The sequence below is a fragment of the Sceloporus occidentalis genome, unplaced genomic scaffold (genome assembly GCF_023333645.1).
Source record: "Sceloporus occidentalis isolate IW3139 unplaced genomic scaffold, rSceOcc1.0.p SCAF_10, whole genome shotgun sequence".
NCBI classification, from domain to species: Eukaryota; Metazoa; Chordata; class Lepidosauria; order Squamata; family Phrynosomatidae; genus Sceloporus; species Sceloporus occidentalis.
This window is the reverse complement of record NW_028316990.1, coordinates 31082835-31102619: the sequence shown is the minus strand read 5'-3', so window position 1 is coordinate 31102619 and position 19785 is coordinate 31082835. Positions and strand designations below refer to the sequence as shown.

The window sequence follows — 19785 nt, the reverse complement described above, 5'->3', positions numbered from 1 at the left end:
TATTGACTCCTGGATAAAGAGTAGAAAAGGGAGGAGAAGGAGTCTGTGATTGTTCCTGGAGTCAAATCGCAGCCTCACCAGACACTAGAGTTTATCACACAAAGGAGATCAGGAGTTTATCCCACGAATATCTTGGAAAAATCATATAATTATGTGAAAAGATTTCACACAATGTTGCACAAAACCCGCCTTTAAAGTGGTCACAAAGAAGCATTAATGTGTATCTTTCTACTTTCGGGATTTCAGTGAAAATACATTTCCAATATCACTTTATTTGTGCAATTGCATGTGATAAGCATTCGCACATTTTCACTTTATTTGCGGAATGCTTTAAATGTGCTTTAACCTCTTTTTAATGCCGAAATTAGCCCCAGTGTGATAAACTCCACCGAGGAATTGCTGTGTTTTGTCAACCTGTGGAGGCTCCCAACCAAGACTTGGCTCCTCAGCAAAATGTTTGATGTGGGATTCCTTGGCAAGATCTCCTCTGACAATCCCCACCTCAGTCAGTGGGCTCTGGTGGGCTTCTCTTGGAACATCTGCAGCATTAGAGCCAGATCAGGTAGCTAATTCTCCATGCACAAGACTACATTGCATGAAGAATCAGGGATAGCACCAGCCAAAAGCTGGGAGAGAAATCTATCCATCCAGCTGGAGGTCTTATGGTCAGGGTGATGGTGGAGAAATAAAGTGGGATGTCAGGGCAGAGTGCTGGTTGTTTTTTCATGCCAACCTTATTTGCTTCTTCTAAAACCTGAAGCTGCAGAGATTTCTCCAAGGTGACATGGCACTAGTAATTCTAGCCAAAGCAGAAGCATGGGTTTTAATTTGACAGATGTTGCCCAAGGGTGCTGGGTCTTGGATTGGTGAGAACTCTATCCTCTCTTTCTTTTATAAGGTGTCAACTATTGTGAGAAAGGACGCATCAGATACCACCATAGACGCAGCCATGTCTATTTTTCAGAATCTGGAAGGGCAGGTAGGTATGTTCCTTAAATGGATGGCAGGGGAGTTACTCATTCAGACCTTACTCTTGAGTCTGGAACCTTGTTTTCAGTGCTGGCACCCAGATTTGGGTCACAGCAATGTACAGTATGTTTGAATAAATAACAGGGTGACTCTGAACATCTGTGGAATGCATCTCCCACAGTGAGAGTCCACAGATGTGGATTAGCAGGCCTCTACATGAGTAGACTCACAGCTAACTACAGTCATCTCTCCATTTGTTCAGACTTTGAATCCACATCCCTCACTTATTCGTGAGGGGCAAATGGTGGGACTTAAAATGGGGCATGCATCCATGGATGCCCGCAGGGGCGCGCCACCATTCAAGCCAATAGGGTTTAAATATCGGTGGATTTCCATTTTTGCTGGTGGTCCGGAATGGATCCCCTGCAAAAATGGAGGGGTGACTGTAATTAAGTGTGAGCACGTGCAAAGGGATCTTGTAGCACCTTTGAGACTAACTGAAAGAAAGAAGCTGGTAGCAGGAGCTTTGGTAGATGTGCTGCAAGATCCCTTTGCCCATTGCTTCCCCAGACTAACATGGCTATGTTTTTGAATGCTTGGGCATGTGAAAGGAAGGAGAGAGGAAGAAGAGAGGAACACATGAATGCAAACTTCATGCATACCACACTACGCTATGGATTCACGTTGCATATAGATAACTATATGATGTTTGGTTTTAGGCAAATCAGAGTGGGATATTCTGGTATATTTAAATTGGTGGCTGGGATGGTATATTATTTTTCTTTGGTTAACGCCATGTTGGTTTGTGTGCCATCTGGGAGCTCCTTGCAGGCTCGAAAAGCCTGGATTTGCTGGAATGTCTTGGTATTTCATGCCAAGCCATTTGAATACAGCTAGTTCCCCTTAACAGTAGCCATGGTTACTGGGACTGATGCATCTGACTGTAAAAGATCAAATACTTTTTTAATATAAGAGATAGATTCAGAAATGATTTAAATTTAATGAATGGCAGTGCAGGTTGAGTCTTCCTTACCAGAATTACAAAATTCAAAATACTCCAGAATCCGAAATTGTCCACATGAGTAACAGAGATAAACACTTTTGCTTTCTGATGGTTCAATATACACAAACGTTGTTTCATGCGCAAAATTCTTTAGAATATTATTTATGAAACTTACCTTCAGGCTATGTGCATAATGCGCATAGGAAACATATAAATGAATTTCATGTTTAGATTTGGGTCCCATCTCCAAGATATCTCATTATGTACATGCAAATATTCCAAAATCCAAAACGCTTCTGATCCCAAGCATTTCTGATAAGGGAGGCTCAAGCTGTATTCTAAAACGTGAGCCATGATGCTGAGCATGTGTCAACTTGTTTGTTTTTTCAGCACTACGCAGAAAGTGGAACATTTCTGGTGATAGAGTTTGCACTGGACAGACCCTTGGTGCCCAAGCGTTTGCCGGAGGAACTTGCCAGCCGGTGAGCAATGATTTGGGATGTATGCGTAGAAGGGGTAGGTTGGTCAAGGAAAATGCTTCATAAAGTGCTAATTCAACCCAAGGTGTGCTGTAGATGCTCCTTCAGGTTAATTCCATTGTTCATTCCATGTGCTGAGGTAGGTCACTCACTGCAGAGTCTTAATTTTTAGGTTGTGTCTAAGTATTTGAAGGGATGTCACATTGAGGAGGGAGCAAGCTTGTTTTCTTCTGCTCCAGAGACTAAAACACGGAACAATGGTTGCAAGCTCAAGAAAAGAGATTCCACCTTGACATTAGGAAGAGCAACTTAGGGAGCTGGGTATGTTTAGCCTGGAGAAGAGACGGTTAAGAGGTGATATGATAGCCCTGCTTAAGTATTTGAAGGGGTGTCACATTGAGGAGGGAGCAGCAAGCTTGTTTTCTGCTGCTCCAGAGAATAGGACATGGAACAATGGATGCAAGCTGCAGGGAAAGAGATTCCACCTAAACATTAAGACTTAAGTAAGAGCTGTTTGACAGCGGTGGAGTCCCCTTCCTTGGAGGTCTTTAAGCAGAGGCTGGATGGCCATCTATTAAGGATGCTTTGATTGAGAGTTCCTGCATGGCAGAATGGGGTTGCACTGGATGGCCCTTGGGGTCTCTCCCAACTCTAGGATTCTATTATTCTATTCTGTTCATGAGCTCAGCATAGCAGACATCTAAGGGAAGTTCATTCTGACAATCACAGTGTAGTGTTGCACTGCCTCGGATAGCTCCAACAGAGCTTTCTTCCAACAAAATCTTCCTCCCCATAAGAAGTTTGGAGACTCATGAGAGCTTTTGCTCATGCCAACAGATCACTTTTTTGTTGTTGTGTGCCTTCACAACAGCTTATGACAACCCTACGGCAATCCTATCACGGGGTTCTCTTGGCAAGATTTGTTCGGAGGAGGTTTGCCATTTCCTCCCTCTGAGGCTGAGAGCCTGTGACTTGCCCAAGGTCACCCAGTGGGTTTCATGCCTGAGCTAGGAATCAAACCCTGGTCATACATACATATCCATATTTTAAGTTAATTTCTCTCAAAAACACAACAGCAGGGTTTTTTAAATGTAATTCAAGGACGTCATATTAATTCAAGGGCAGTCAGCTTCGGGGAAGTTGAGGACATAGAGGAATCATGTCCTTCACCTTGCGAGAAAAAGAAGAAGATGTTTTCTAATAAACTGACTATCCTTGAATTACGGTAATATGATGTCTTTGAATGATGTAAAAAACCTGCTGTCGTGTTTTTAAGAGACATTAAGGTAAAATATGGATATGTATGTAATTATTATTATTATTATTATTAACCTTTATTTATAAAGCGCTATAAATTTACACAGCGCTGTACATAATTTTTTTAGTCAGACGGTTCCCTGCCCTCAGGCTTACAATCTAAAAGACACGACACAAAAGGAGAAGGGAGTGGTGGTGGGGAATAGGATCAGGTCCAGCAGATCTTCTCAACCTCTGAGGCCTGGACCAAGGCAGATGGACTGGAGGAAGGGCTTGGCTTATTGAAGAATGGTTAAAGTATGTAATGTATAGTAAATGTAATAACAGCATGGAACAACTTCTTCTTCTTGCAGGGTGAAGGAGATGATTCCTCCACGTCCTCAGCTCCCCCGAAAGAGCGCAGGAGCCAAGAAGGTATGGTGAAGAGCAGGTCTATTATTTGGGTTTTCTGAACTCCGGCTCACAAAAATTAAAATTCTGAGTCACTTTCATGCCAGGAAAAACTCAGTTCTGCAAAATAAATAGACGGCGCATACAGCAGCCCCTTGTAACTTGCGGATTTGATCCACAACCTCAAATACTGTATCTGTGGAGGGCCGACCTGCACTATTTCCAAGGGTGGTTGCACCCAGTGCATGCGCCTGGGCCATGCGCATGGGGGCGTGTCCCATTCAAGCCTATGAGGCTTGAATATGCGCGAGCCTCCATTTTTGCAAGGGGTCCGGAATGGATCCCCATGAAAACGGAGGGCCAACTATACATACAGAGACCTCACTCAAGACAGATGATTGAGTTCATCCCAAAATATTTCCTTATTTCTCTCTCTCTTTTTAGGCAGTAGAAGACTACCATGCTCAGGTTACCAGCATTGCTGCATCCATTCTGGATGAGTACCATGAGCTGTTTGGAAGGCAGTTGGCAGAAGGGTTTGTCATTGACAGTCACACCTTGGAGGACCAGAAATGCCAACTCAATTATGAGCTCAACAGCTCTGGAAAATACTTCGCTTTTAAGGAGCAACTCAAGGTATGAGCTCTCTTTTATTTGATTCACCCATACTTGCTGTCTGTAAGAAAATGTTATTGTTTCCGAGCGCTTGCTCAACCCTGACATTTTTCCTGTGTATTTGCCTCTTACTCAACATTTAAATGCCTCCATCCTTTCTATCTGGGTTAGTCTCACGGAGCGATGGAAATCAACCAGCCCCTGGTTACCCTTCCTCCTTCCAACTCTTTCTCGCTTTGTATTTCCTCCAGCACGCAGTTGTGAAAATTGTCCGAGAGAAGTACTTGAAAACAAAAGCGTTTGACAACCTGGACCAGCTCCAAGCATTCCTGAGTGAATTGTATGTGTACTTGATAGATCAGATGCATGTTGCTTTGAATCAGGTAGGCAAGGTTGGAAAAAGCAAACTATTATCTCCAAAGTGCTTTGGCTTGGCCTTGCCAGTTTTCCATTGGAGTTTATCACACGTGCAAAATCCTGCTCAAAAACGGGATTCAAACTAGATTTAAATTAGGAAAAAACCCACAAATGCGGGAACTTTATCAGACAACGTCACTGTTAAAGTAAAATAACGCAAAGTTAAAGCGAAGGCAAAAGGGAGAAAATGTATTCAGAGCAAAGCCTGCTATTTCAGGTCGTGTCAAATCCTTGGCTTTGGGATGCAATGGCCCTGAAAGAACACACAAAGGGATTGCTAGCCCTGTTTTGCCATATGGCATTTGAAATGCATGAAAATGGGTTCTGGGTCCCTATTGATACATGTGCTTAAAGGTCCTCCTGATGAAAGAAATAGTCATCTGAACCCTCCTTACCTGTTGAAAATCATAGAATCATAGAATCATAAAGTTGGAAGAGACCACAAGGGCCATCCAGTCCAACCCCCTGCCATGCAGGAAATCCCAATCAAAGCATCCCCGACAGATGGCCATCCAGCCTCTGGTTGAAGACCTCCAAGGAAGGAGACTCCACTACACTCCGAGGGAGTTTGTTCCACTGTCAAACAGCCCTTACTGTCAGGAAGTTCCTCCTAATGTTGTGGTAGAATCTCTTTTCCTGTAGCTTGCATCCATTGCTTCAGGTCCTTGTCTCTGGAGCAGCAGAAAACAAGCTTGCTCCCTCCTCAATATGACATCCCTTCAAATATTTAAACAGGGCTATCATATCACCTCTTAACCTTCTCTTCTCCAGGCTAAACATACACAGCTCCCTGAGTCGTTTCTCATAAGGCAAGCTTTCCAGACCTTTCACCATTTTAGTCGCCCTCCTCTAGACACGCTCCAGTTTCTCAATGTCCTTTTTGAATTGTGGTGCCCAGAACTGAACACAATATTCCAGGTGGGGCCTGACCAGAGCAGAATATAGTGGCACTATGACTTCCCTTGATCTAGACACTATACTTCTATTGATGCAGCCTAAAATCGCATTGGCCTTGTTTGCTGCCGCATCACATTGTTGACTCATGTTCAACTTATGGTCTACTTGGACTCCTAGATCCCTTTCACACGTAGTTTCATTCAGCCAGGTGTCCCCCATCCTATATCTGTGCTTTTCGTTTTTGAGGGTTAAACATCAGCAAACCTCTGCCTTGGTTGATCCGACTGTAATGCGTTTCTGATTCCCTCCCTTTTGGCCAGGTGCTATCGCAACAGAGCCCAAGCCCTCCTGCTCCCGCCTTTACCACCTCTGAACAACTCCGGCTCTTTGCTCGCGAAGCCCAAACCAATGAAGACTATGCCTTGGCATCGACTTACTATCAGGAGGTGAAAGAACTTTCTACTTCTCCCCAAACAGGGCAGCTGCAGGGACACAAAAAAGGACCTCTGTTTTTAAGGCAGGGTTGGAGATGTTGAGAAAGGAAGTTTCAATCTTTGGCATTCTGGCGTCTCTGTTGTGATCCCAGACCCTTTAAAAATCCAACCTTGTGGTACTGGCATTTGTGTTCGCAGAGACTGGCCCGTGATCGCCAAGATATTGGAAGCTGGTTGGATTATGGTGCTTTTTGTCTGTTGACCGAAGACACTCTCAAAGCGCAAGAATGCTTCCGTGAAGCCCTTGCGCTGAATCCCAATCACCTGCCCAGGTACGCCGCCTTGAGTCCCTATATTGGGAGAAAGGTATAAGAAAATATAGGCCTGTTACAGACTGCCAAAATAAAGCTGCTTCGGGTCTCTTTTGAGGTATGCTATTTAAATGATGCATGGGTCCTAAGAGTCTGGAGTTCACACCAAAGCCACACTCCATTCCTAAGCACCAGAGTGCAGCTTTTGGTGCAGCTTCCGGATTCTTAGGATGCATGCATCATTTAAACAGCATAGCTCCAAAGAGACCCGAAGCAGCTTTATTTTGGCAGTCTGTAACAGGCCATAAGAAAATATGATGATGATGATGATGATGATGATGATGATGATGATGATGATGATGATGGATCTGGGGCTATGTTCAGAAATGCATCACAAAGCCAGAGGGTTTGTATAGCAGAGGAGTGGAGAAATGCTTCCCTCTTTGACATTTAAGTAGCATATACTCTGAGCATAATGCCACAGATGACAATATAGAATCTGGAAAGTTACTTTTAAAGTTACCATAGGATCGAGTGACAGCACTTAAAGTAATGTCAAACTATATTCTACAGTGTAGATATACCCATAATTAAGACACATTGATTTCAGTATGGACAAAGCTCAGCTAACATAATTTGGATCCAACTTAATGTTTTCATTTTGCTTCATTAAAGAAGAGGTTTGTGGCTTGTCACAGTCTAAGGTCTGAATCCTATTATTAGTCCCAACTAGAGTATTGCCTTTGAATTGGATTTACCTATATGTTGGCTCACCATTCAGCAAGGTCTGCTCCAGCTGGGAGAAACCAACAGGTTCCAGTGCAACAGTGCAACCCTAGGCATGTTTCCAGAGAAATATGTCCCATTTAGTTTATGGGGGTTACTGCTAAATGTATAGGAACATTGATGTGATGGTAAACTCCGTGGAAGGCCTTGTGGTTTTTTTGTTCTGAATCAGCACACATAGCTGCAGCATAAGGAATTGTCATGACACCAGTCTTTGCGCAAAGGCCTGTTTTTGCAAAGGGCTCCCACTTCTTTGGTCTTTGTCTACTCAGCTTGCTGGTCTGCGGCATCTTGGCTGTGATGCTTGAGAACTACGAAGAGGCTGAAGTCTTCTTTGAGAATGCCACCTGCATACATCCCTCCAGCATTGTGGCCTGGACTATCTTAGGTACAACTAGATTTGTGTGTGTGCGTGTGCATAGCTTGTTGATGCATTTATCGCAATGTTATATCCACCAGTACTGTGTATAACTTGGGAGTTGATCGCATGGGACAAATCCTGTACAGGAACTAAATTTAAACTGAAAACTTAAAGGAGTCTGTCTACATGTTGGTAGACATTTTAAGGCTCAAATAAGTTTGTCCCCAGGAATGCTTGGCTGTGCATCTGATTCATTCACAGCCTGATAGCTTGCCTATTCCTCGTCTCAGGTTCATTGCTTTAGCCAATGGTGCTCAAACTTTGTACCCTTGGCACCCTCTTTTACATCTACATGTGAATGTCACCCCACACTCGACGCAGAACATGAATAAAAATATTTAAGTGTGTGTATTGTCATTTGCACATTCATGCATATTTAAATTTTAACATTTTTTCAGGAAATAACACCATTCAGATTGCAGTGGGACAGTTTTATTTCAGTAAATTCAACACGTGTCAATTTCACTTTATGTATTTTCAGTCTTTGGTTTTATTTTTCATTTTTGGAGGGGTTGGCAGGGATTGTGGAGAGGGGTGGATGGTAAACTCTTACATTTGTTGTGTTTGGAGCATCCCCAGGTGCTTTCTTTCCTATTAAATACTGGGAATGCTTCCAGGGATTGGTTTAAGTCCGGTGTGAAAAGGCGCTGAGACTACATACAGCCCATGCTTTAAAGCAAGTGGACAGTTGGAGTTGAGTTTCTTCCATCCGCCAATAATTGTCCTCATGTAATTTTCTGGCTTTTCCCAAAGGGCTGTTCTATGATATGCAGGAGAACCCCATTCAGGTGGAGATGGCATTTCGGGAGGCTTCCAAAGTTCAGAAAGCTCGCCTGGCCAAGGAGAAGCCGCCCCCTGAGAGTTCAGATGGCGGAGGACGGAAGAACGTATCTGCCCCGAGTTCAAGAGCCCAGTCTATCACAATGGCTGGGGAAGAACTGAGTATGTTGAGGCACAGTCTGCCGAAAGTTGGCAGAGAATGGGCTGTAAAATAAGGTGGTTTGGGCCCAAAGAAAGTTAAAGCGCCTATTCTTTCACAGCAAAAACATGTTCATAATGTGCAGAATGCATAATGCTAACAGGCCTTTTGACACTATGAATGTTCTCTTCTATCCTCGCTCTGTGAGGCCAGTTGTCAGAGTGACACTGCGCAATGATGGCACCTCTATCTTTTCGGTACCATTTGAGATTGCAAGTAGGAGCTCATTCGCTTCTCCTGCAGAGAGATGGACCACATAACTGGTTAGGGAGAAAGCCACACTCCTTCTCCCTAACATGCTAGATTTCTATGTTCATGGAGTGTGTCGCATGGCGTCATGTGGGCCCTCCTTTGCATTTTGAGGTACTCTATGCCTGGCACATGTTGACTACACATCCAGCTGTTATCTGATTGTCCATACCATTAGTTAACCCAAGAAAATCACCAGAGCCCTAGACAATTGGTATTTTTAAAATCAAACAAAACATGGGATTGTGGGGAGCCAGTTTGTTTCTGCTGATCGTAAGACCTCTGTCCTATTGAATAGAGATGAAGCTGCCAAGGGCTGGATAAGTTGCTTATTTGTTGTTCTCATTTTTTTGCTGATTTCCCTTTAGTTTCTGAAGACACTGCAGACACCTCCATGAAAATCCAACCCGATTCTTTGGAGCCAACCACCTTAAACCTTTCTCACCCAGAAGAGGAACAACTAGTGGTGCGGAGGGCATCCAAAAGGCTATCAACGGTTACTAGTAAACTCAAGATGAGCACTCAAAAAGGTTAGAGGCCACACATTTGGGGCAGGAGGAGACCAAGGAGTTTATCAGACAAGGGAAATTGGAAGTATAGTCCATCTGAACGCAATCATGGGGTTTAACGTTATTGCGTGATAGACTACCACACACAATTTCGGGCAATGGGAAGTCAGTCCGAATGCAATCATAGGGTTTAACGTTAATGCATGAGAGGTGATCGCACACAATTTTGGGCAATGGCTAGCTATTTTCGAGCAATGGGAAGTCAGTTCAAACGCAATTTGAATTCACGTAAATTCGCCGAACTAGCAAATTCATGTGAATGCGTTCTGGCCCCACTTTCTTTTCATTCAAAATTAAGAGAAATTCCTCCCATTTGATAAACTCCCAACACATTAAGAAGCACACAAACATCCTTACTCTAGTGTCCCCTACCCTTAACCCAAAGACAACAACCCTTTCATAAATCTAGACTCATTCATTTCATAAATCTAGACCTGACTTCCTTTTCCCCTAAACCGATGTCGACTTTAACAATCTCTTTCTTTTAACTTAATCTTGTTATCTGTTGATCAACGACTGCATTAAAACTAGCTAGTTGCCCCTACTGCATATCCCAAATCTCTACTTCTCACGATTACATTTCTTATCTACACACTTATAAAAGATATCTGTATTGATGTAATCTATTAATCTGAAGTAGTATAATAGTATTTCAATCGTTCAACAACAAAAACTGCCCCATTGCTCCTTCATATATTCAAGGACAGGGGGCCGATCTGTATCGAAATTTTCTATTGAACTGTTTTTCAAAATTTGTGTCATTGTTGTTTTGGTTCTCTTTCTTTAACCAAGAAAAAAGGTCATCATAGAGTTCATCCTGAAACGCTTAGATATTTTCTTTTCATTTCAGAGGCAGCCAAACCTGTTGGGGTTACATTTGAAGCAGAACATCCCCCGGTGCTTCCCCCCCAACCTACCATCACCATCTTTATGGAGACAATAAATTTCTTGATAGAAGTCAATGCCCTTCAGGTAAGTGTAGAAAAACCGGAGGGCAAAGGTGGCTGCAAGACAGCCATGATCTTATTTAATGGGAATTTCCAGACTTGTCAGCCTGAATTCATTGACATCTAAAGGGTTAGCAATCGTAAGAGGGACCAGTTTTAAATGATGGGGCTGCAAATTAATTTGCTGGGGTTTTGATATCTTGATTATGGGGATGCTCCCAACTAAGGTGGAACGGAAAAGGATGCACCCTTTTCTCTCTGAAGAATCGCTAAACCTGGTTCATAAAGTTTTAGTAATCTTAGGAGTTTACCGTATCACACTGGGATTAATTTCGGCATTAAAGAGAGATTAAAGCATATTTAAAGCATCCCGCAAATAAAGCGAAAGTGGCGAGTAATTGCACGAGTGATTATCACACGCAATTGCGCAAATGAAGTGGTATCAGAAATGCATGGTCACTGCAATCCCGAAAGTAGAAAGATGCACGTGAATGTTTCTTTGTAACCACTTTAATGGCGGGTTTTGTGCGACGTCGTGTGAAATCATTTCACGTTATTTGGCTTTCCCCAATCAGTTTGTTCACAGGGCACTGGCTCACGAACTGCTCTGCCCACAAGGCGGTCCCAGCTGCGATTACTATCTGGTGCTGGCCCAGACGTACTTGCTCAAGAAGGAGTACAGCAAGTCAGAGGAATGCCTTGAAATGGCTGTCCAGATTGATTACTTGGCAAGTATCTCCTTTTAGCACCAGCTGTGCTCCGCCATGCCCTCCAGTACAAGGAAGGCACCACTGAAGATGCTGCAAGGAAAGCGCAGCCTTCTTATTCACACCAAGAAATAACCCGGTGTGGAAACCAGGTTATTTCCATGTCATTCAGACTTGCACCGATTGTACTCAGTGCAGTTTGTGGGGGGGCCCACCAGAAAGCTCATTTAAACCGGTGCATTTGGCACCGGATCCCTTAGCAATTCTTTTTCTTAAGAACCACAACGATCCGCATCTCTGATAGTGTGAATGTGCTATCGGATTGATTTGGATCGTGCAGCCACCGTTCAGGAAATGGAGGTGCCTCCATTTTGATCCAGAACAGTGTCCAATGAGAACTTAAAGGTCACAGAGTGATTTACTGCCTTAAAACGTAGTGGGAATGGTGAATCGATTTTGAATCGATTCACAGATGTGGATCTCTCCGTGCAAAAAATATAAATGTGATTGATACCCCCCGCCCCGATCCTTTAAGCCCTGAAAAGTGCACACTCCACTCTAAATATCAATGCCCTAAAATTGGCAGCATACGGAATCAAGTGGTTGTTGGGTCATTTCTGTTGTGTGGTGACCTAAAGCAAGCATAGCATGGAGTTTTCGTGGCAACATTTGTTCAGATGGAGTTTGCCTTTGCTTCCCTCCAAAGCTGAGCAAATGTGACTTGTCCTAGGTCACCCAGTGGATTTCCATGGCCAAGCTGGGATTTGAACCCTGGTCTCCAGAGTTTATAGTCCAATGCTTAAACCACAACACCACACTGGTTCTCAAGACCACATCACTTCAATGATATCTCAGATGCTACCATGCCCATTTCTTAGCCATTTGACATTATTATTTACATTTTCACCATTTCACAGTGCATAGTGAGGCTTCATCTTTTGAAACATTAACCCCATTCCCTTGGCATTGCCATCATTTGTTTCTGCAGAGTCCAGATGTTTGGGCCCAGAAAGGCCACCTCTCCTATCTGACTGGGAACTTCAGTGAAGCCAAGGCTTGCTATGAGCGAACCATCAGTTTTGTGACAGATGCAAAAGAGATCCATTTTGTATACCTGAGACTGGGTTCCATCTATCTGGAAGAGAAGGAGGTGAGGAGGATGCTGAAAAAACAGATGAAAAAGAGGTACTCTGGGTTACTTGTGATCTGGCCATGGTAGCTAAATGGACCCTCCTTTTGCAGAGACAGTGTACCTATGAATAGAGCTTGGAAAAGTTACTTTGAGACAACAGTTCTCAAATTCCCCCATCAGCATGTGCCGACTTCATATGTCTGTACATTAGGAGGGGATGGTCTTTTTTTTCTATCCCTTAAAACACAATGTAAATATTGTATAAGGAGCAGATAGTGATACAGTCGTCTCTCCAGGTTTGCGACTTTGACTTTTGAAGCTTTGATTATTCACATACGTCATTATTATGTTCTCTCTAGGAATCTCTTAAGTCCTCCAGTGTGACCCTTCTGAAATTTGACCATAGAGTGACACTGGAGAACCCCGAGCTTCCTAGAGAGAACACTTCTCTAGGCATTTGCAGGTCCTCCAGCACAATTCTATGGTCAAATTCCCACAGATTCATCAGAGATTCCTAGAGAGGTGTTCTCTCAGGTTGAAAAACCTAGTGGCTTCTTATGTGCAGTTGTTCCACTTTCACGGGGGTCCTGAGCTCCTAACCCCAGTGAATGTGCACCACCGTAAAACAAAAACTCCAAGTGTCCTCAAAAACGTAAACTCTGTTCTCTCTCTCAGTTCAGTTTTCTGTTTCCAGTTTCCAATTCCCTAAATATCTGAGCCTTTCCCAGCCACCTGCCTCTGGCAATTCATCCAGAGATTCCTTCCAGAGGAGAAAGCTTCTTTCAAGCAACAGGCTGTAGTAGTGCAAACAACCAGAGCGTGGAGCATAACTTGCCAATCTCTTCTTTTGGCAGTACGACAAGGCAAAGAACATCTACCTGGTAGCCAGCAAGAAATCGCCAACGTGTCTCACCTGGCTGGGAGTGGGCATTGCCTGTTATAGGGTGAGTGTCTAAGTTCCTTTGACATGAATTGCCCTGATTCAGTGATGGAGCTCCTGCTTTGGATGCAGTAGGTCATAGGCTCTGTCCCTAGCATCTTCAGGGAAAGCAAAGAAAGTCCTGTATGTAAAACACTGGGAAAACTACTGCCAGGGAGTTTAGCTAATAGTGGATGTGCCCATGGCTTGACTACCGATAAGGCCTGATGCTCTTACATGCTCCCATCTCATGTGGAATACCTGCAAGGATTCTTAACTAGGAAGGTGACAGGGGCAGAGCACAACTTTTGCATGCAGAAGGTCTCAGCTTTAGTCCCTGGAATCCCTGATTCCAGAATAAATCCTCATCTGAAATCCTGGAGAACCACTGCCAGTCATAGGTCTTTATCACACGAGGGTTTAAATGGACATTAGCCCATGAAGATTTTCACACACATTGCGATTAAAGAGGACCTATCCCGGCAATAAACAGGTAACAACCAGCAACAAATCATTCACAGGGATCACCCCAACTGTGCGCTTTTCACAAACTAATGTCCGTTTAAACCCCTGCTTTTCCCTAGGAAAAAGGAGGAGTGGGTAGCTTCATTTCCTTCCCATGGCGAGAAAATTTTTGAAAACTGTGCCGTTTTGGAAGACTGTTTACAGTTCAGGACTGTGCAGGATTTGCATGTGAATGTTTGTTTGAAGCATCATTTTGCTGTTTTTGCATAAAACCCATACATTTTGTGCAAAATAAGTCCGGAACTGCAAAGATTCTCGTCACGCTGAAATTTTTCTCGTCAGTGTTTCTGGACACTTGCAAAACACATTTTCTGACCATTTATTTTTCCTCTGTAGTGAGCCAGATGGGCCTGTGGTTTGACATCATATAAGGCAGTGTCTTTTGACCCTTCCCCAGCTGTTATGGGCAATATTTTGCCCCAGAATGGGCTATTTGGTGCCAACTGCTCTTGCACGAAAACTGCAGCTTACCAGCCAATATCAAACATCTTTCACGGATGCTTTTTTTCTAAAGGATTATGTCTTTTGGGTAACCATGGTGATGCCAGAACCCATGTAACTATAACTTGGTTTTTTTTCTTTATTTACATGGGTCTGCATTTCCTAGCACCTTTCTGCACATATAAACCGAAGGCTTTCATGGCCAGCATCCATAGTTTTTTGTGGGGTTTTGGGGCTATGTGGCCATGTTCTAGAAGAGTTTATTCCTGACGTTTCACTGGCATCTATGGCTCCGTGCCAGATACGGCCCTCAAAACCAAGAAGGTTGTGCATCTCTGCTGATTCGTGACCCTGAGCATGAGCTGGTTGTGTCCCAATATCTACAGTTTGTTTCTACAAGGAGGTGTTGGTGTTCAGTCCTAAAATGTGCAAGCTTCTCTCATTGCTGAGCTGCTAGAGTTTTCCTAGACATCCATGATGGGGTGGTGAAGGTTGGGCTGTTAGAGAAGCTGTGAAGTCTTTCTCCTGAAGTTCATGTTTTTTTCCATTAGTAAGTTTATTTCTTCCTCTCCAAAGCTAAAGGAGATGGCAGAGGCAGAAGATGCCCTCTCTGAAGCCAATGCTCTCAACAACAACAATGCCGAAGTTTGGGCATATCTGGCTCTAGTCTGCATGCAGGTGAGCTCCCAAAGGTCCTTCTCTCCAGCAACAAGCAGGAGATTGATGATGATGATGATGATGATGATGATAGGAAGTTCTTAACCAATTCTCCCTGTGGATTCAGGCAGGGAACAACAACAAATACCGTAACCCAACACATAACATCAGTTAAAAGATGTGAAACCAATACAAATTAAAATCCATCCATAAATACTTGAAAAGCATAATTTAAAATTAATCTGCATAGTCCTGCCGGAAGAGAGTTTATTGCTAACTTAAATTCAGACAGCATCTCAAGCTGACAAATCTCTGACAGCAGGCCATTCCATAGTCTTGGGGTGGTCAAAGAAAACATGGAACTATGTTTTGAACTAATCGAAGTTTCTGAACTTGGTATAGGGGCAGCCCAGTGTGTGCATTGCCATCTTTAGGTCCTTCACTTCAAGGAAGGGGCACAGCTGGCATAACAGCCAATGCTGATAATAAGCACTCCCGACTGTCACATCTATTTGAGTCATCATTCGGAGCGATGTATCCAGGAGCACCCCCATTCTTTCAGGGGAAGTGCCATCCCATCCAGGGACTGGTTGAGACATCTCCACACCCACATTAGGACCCTTGATAGTACGCACTCCATCTTGTCTGGATTCAGCTTCAGTTTGACTTTCCTCATCCAGCCATTACCTCCTCCAGGTGTTAATTCAAAGGAGACACACTATATGTAGCAGATGCTGTTGTTGACAGCATAGAGAAGTATATTTGGGTGTCATCAGGATACTGATAGCACCCAGACCCATGCTTCCATAATATCTTTGCCAGTGGTTTCATATTAAACCACACTGGAGATAGAATGGCACCTAGTGATATGCCATATAACAGCTATCTCCAAGCACCACCATCTGGAACATGCCTGAGAGACACAGAACCACTGAAGCACAATGCCTCTGATTCCCAAACTCCTCTGGCAATGCAGAAGGGTACATATGGTACTGAATGCTATGAAGAGATCCAAACTGTATTTGTGGCAAACTAGGGGTGTCAATAGTTGATGCTCAAGGATGCTCCCAGTGGAAGCAAGTACTCAGAGTCCCTAATCTCCAGACTTCATGTGGTTTTCCTTTTGTTTCTTTGTGGGTTTGAAAGAGCGCATCCTCCAAGATTTGATTTGTACGTGGAGTGGTTCAAGGTTGCTTTCTTTCAGAACAGAAAATGTAGGAACATTTATAAGGTTAAAAAAAAGTCAACAACATTTCCTGTTGCTGTTTTGTTTATATCTTTTTAGGGTGGAAGGCAACTGGAAGCAGAACAGTCATATAAATATGCCGTCAAGGTTTGTCACTTTTTCCCCTCTCTATCTAGTTTGCTGCATTTTTGGAGGAGTGTATCATTTGCTCTGAGGTTCTCTGAGACATAGTTGTGTTAGTCTAAAAAATCAGATCTTGTAGCGCCTTTGAGACTAAATGAATGAAAAAGCTGGTAGCACAAGCTTTTGTAGATTTGAGCCTACTTCCGACTAGCAGGTCACAGTTTTGAAAGCCAGAATTAATGAATTAATTCCATGGCCAAACTGGATATGCATTTCATACTAGGGACTGGAGTGCAGCTTTGACGCAGCTTCTGGTCTCTTAAGATGTGTGTGTCAAACAGCATGCTTCCAAAGTGACCTGAAGCAGCTTTAGTTTGGCCTATCTGTTTGGGGCCATGTATTCTTCTGAAAGCAAGATGCCCTGATGCAAACACAACCTTTCTTTTCTCCAAGCTAGTTTTGTGGACACTCCAACACTGTCTTCTCCAATGTCCTTGTTGCCAGTTGCCCGGTGTGGTGCAATGTGTGCCACATCAGAAGGTTGAAACAACTGTGGGAAAATTAATTAAAACTGCAATACTATATTTAATGACTTGGAAGCACATTCCATTTAATACACTTTAGCTTTTATAGAACTGCACTGTAAATTACTTTGTGAATTGTCTAGGCACAGATAAACTCTTCTGCTAAAGTGCTTTTTAAAACTCTGGTTGTGTTTAGATATCAGTATAAAAACAGATTCTCCTTTAGATCGCCCGCACACACTATACTCGACGTGTGTTAGGCTTCATCTTGAGTTCTGAATGCCTCCATAATGAAAAGTGAGGACCATGGCATACTGAAAATGCAGCTGAATTAAACGTGGCATTTCTGAGTCAGCTGCTCTCGCTCGCTGCTCTCTTACCATCCTGACGCAAGATGCCATATTTGATAACTTCCACTTGGCAGATTGACCACGAAACCATTTCTGCTTGTCTTGTGTGGCCTTGAAGGAGGGATTAGCTGCCTCAATTTTCTTCCTGGAACCAAAGCATACTTGACAGATCTTTAAATAGTCCCTTGATTTGCGCCTCGGTCTCACCCTCTTCTCCTTTCGTTGCAGCTGGAACTGGCCAATGCGGACCTTCTCCAGGAGATCAGACAGGTGCAGAAAGATGTTGGCTTTGGGGATCCATCCTTCTGAATGCCTCTGTTTTATGGACACTCTTGATGGAAGGGAGGAAGAAAGGTTTAGATGTTACAGAGTAAGAAGATACACCTCATTGCTTCATCCGTGCTCATAGTCTGCATGCCCTGAATTAGTAACACCAGTTACATCCCAAAGAATACAAGTTCGTTCTATAAGGAATATAAGTTTGTTGTTTAAGGCCTCCATATGGTAGGTTTCTCAGCTCCCTGGACCAGGAAGGGTCTATCGGAAAACACTTGCTTCCTTGGGACAACTTAATGCTCATAACAAAGACCTGTGGTCCATGTGGAATCAACAAGGCCAAGACGTCCTGGAGCAGAAAACCTTTATCCCCAGCATAACTGGAATTCATTAGGTCCACCAATTTGGAAGGAGAAGAGTACATCTGTACCCATTTGGTGTCAGGGGACTAGGACTAGGGAAGAGACCATTTTGGTGGTCCTAGATTATTAGATTGAGATGTTCACAGATCTTCATTAGTCTAGGGAATTCCGCAGCGCATTGATGAAGCAGCAAGAACATCATTCAGCTAAAAAATAACAACTCTGGCATGCTTTCCAAAACGCCTACTGGAGCTGAATTGCTTTTCAATTAAAAACATATTGATTTATAAAATCGTCAGAGTCATTTTTTCTGTGAAAAACAACCGTAATGTAATGTGTAGTTGTTGAACACTCAGAAAGGCAGAATGTGACGCAGTGGCTCCTATGTTGTACTTAGACTAGGGAGTCAGTGAGTTAAATCCCTGTTTAGCCATGGAGTTCGGTTGGGAGGTGATGGGTCTGACAGTCACTCACACAGGATTTGGGTGCTAAGTTGTAGCAACCTAGTTGTTGTTGTGAGCCTTCAAGTCATTTCCGACTTATGGCAACCCTATGATAGGGATTTCTTGGCCGGTTTCTTCAGAAGGGGGCTTGCCATTGCCATCCTCTGAGCTGAGAGAGTGTGACTTGACCAAGATCAACCAGTGGGTTTATATGGTCTAGCCTTCTCTGTCAGAGAACTCTGGGGACACAATAAACTTAAAACCCCAGCCATAGAAGTTAAAGAGGCGACAAACTGCATTATTTCTGCGGTGCGGATGCAACCTAATAAGAAAGGGAAAGGGCTCTGTGAAAAGGAACCGTTTTTCTAGTAAGTGACGTTTTGTCCAATGAGTCTTTTTGACATTCTTATATTGTCTGCGAGTTTCTCCATCACCCATTATTATGTCCCTTTGGAAAGTTTCCTCAATACCCTTATTTTTTTTCAACATTATCATATCCATACCGTTACTGGTTTGTTATTTTGTTATTAATAACTGTTAAGACAACGGTTGCTGTTTTTAAAATCATAGTCATAGAATCCTAGAGTTGGAAGAGACTCGCAAGGGCCATCCAGTCCAACCCCATTCTGCCATGCAGGAACTCTCAGTCAAAGCAATGCAGGAACTCTCAATGAAAGCCATGCAGGAACTCTCAATCCATGACAGATGACCATCCAGCCTCTGTTTAAAGACCTCCCAAGAAGGAGACCCCACCACTCTCTGAGGCAGCATATTCCTCTGTTGAAACCTTTAGGAAGCTCTTCCTAATGTTAATAATAATAATAATAATAATAATAATAATAATAATACATTTTTATTTATATGCTGCCTCTGCACTAGGATCAAGGCAGCTTACAAAGCAAAACAATAAGTATACCACCAATACAAAACAATCCCAAATATTATTCCCTCCCTCCCTTAAACATATAAAATCCCCACAATAATAATAATAATAATAATAATAATAATAATAATAATAATAATAATAATAATAATAAATAAATAACAGTTAAAACGCCTCTTTTCTTTTAGTTTGCATCCATTGCTCCACTGTGTCCTGTTCTCTGGAGCAGCAGAAAACAAGCTTGCTCCCTCCTCAGCATGACACCCCTCCAAATATTTAACCAGGGCTATCATTTTATTATACCATTAATCAATTGCCATGCAAAATATTGCATTACAAATAATCTTTGCAACAGTGTAAAGTCTTGCAATGGAGTTCCAAACACGGCCGACAGGTGGCGCTGTTTCTCTACACTATACAGTCTTTGTCCTTCAGCGCGAGGTCGCTTTCGCCCTCCAGCCACTAGGTGCCGCTGTGGCGTAACAGCCCAACTCTGAACGGGAGGCGCGGAGGCCGGAAACCGGAACCGGAAGT

At 43.2% G+C, this 19785-nt stretch overlaps 1 protein-coding gene across 1 annotated transcript in view; it reads left to right on the top strand.

Moving 5' to 3' along the window:
- LOC149306334 (cilia- and flagella-associated protein 70-like) overlaps positions 1 to 18190 on the top strand; it is a 28162-nt gene extending 9972 nt beyond the window's left edge. The window contains exons 12-28 of the mRNA XM_089540694.1: positions 899 to 979; positions 2363 to 2454; positions 4062 to 4122; positions 4543 to 4734; positions 4965 to 5096; positions 6348 to 6473; positions 6660 to 6793; positions 7831 to 7946; positions 8733 to 8921; positions 9576 to 9737; positions 10627 to 10748; positions 11299 to 11451; positions 12419 to 12580; positions 13417 to 13506; positions 15024 to 15125; positions 16390 to 16437; positions 17516 to 18190. Coding sequence (XP_089396820.1) covers positions 899 to 979; positions 2363 to 2454; positions 4062 to 4122; positions 4543 to 4734; positions 4965 to 5096; positions 6348 to 6473; positions 6660 to 6793; positions 7831 to 7946; positions 8733 to 8921; positions 9576 to 9737; positions 10627 to 10748; positions 11299 to 11451; positions 12419 to 12580; positions 13417 to 13506; positions 15024 to 15125; positions 16390 to 16437; positions 17516 to 17596 — 2043 coding nt within the window. The 3' untranslated portion in view covers positions 17597 to 18190. The remainder of the gene's footprint in view (positions 1 to 898; positions 980 to 2362; positions 2455 to 4061; positions 4123 to 4542; positions 4735 to 4964; positions 5097 to 6347; positions 6474 to 6659; positions 6794 to 7830; positions 7947 to 8732; positions 8922 to 9575; positions 9738 to 10626; positions 10749 to 11298; positions 11452 to 12418; positions 12581 to 13416; positions 13507 to 15023; positions 15126 to 16389; positions 16438 to 17515) is intronic.
- Positions 18191 to 19785: the final 1595 nt, after the last annotated feature.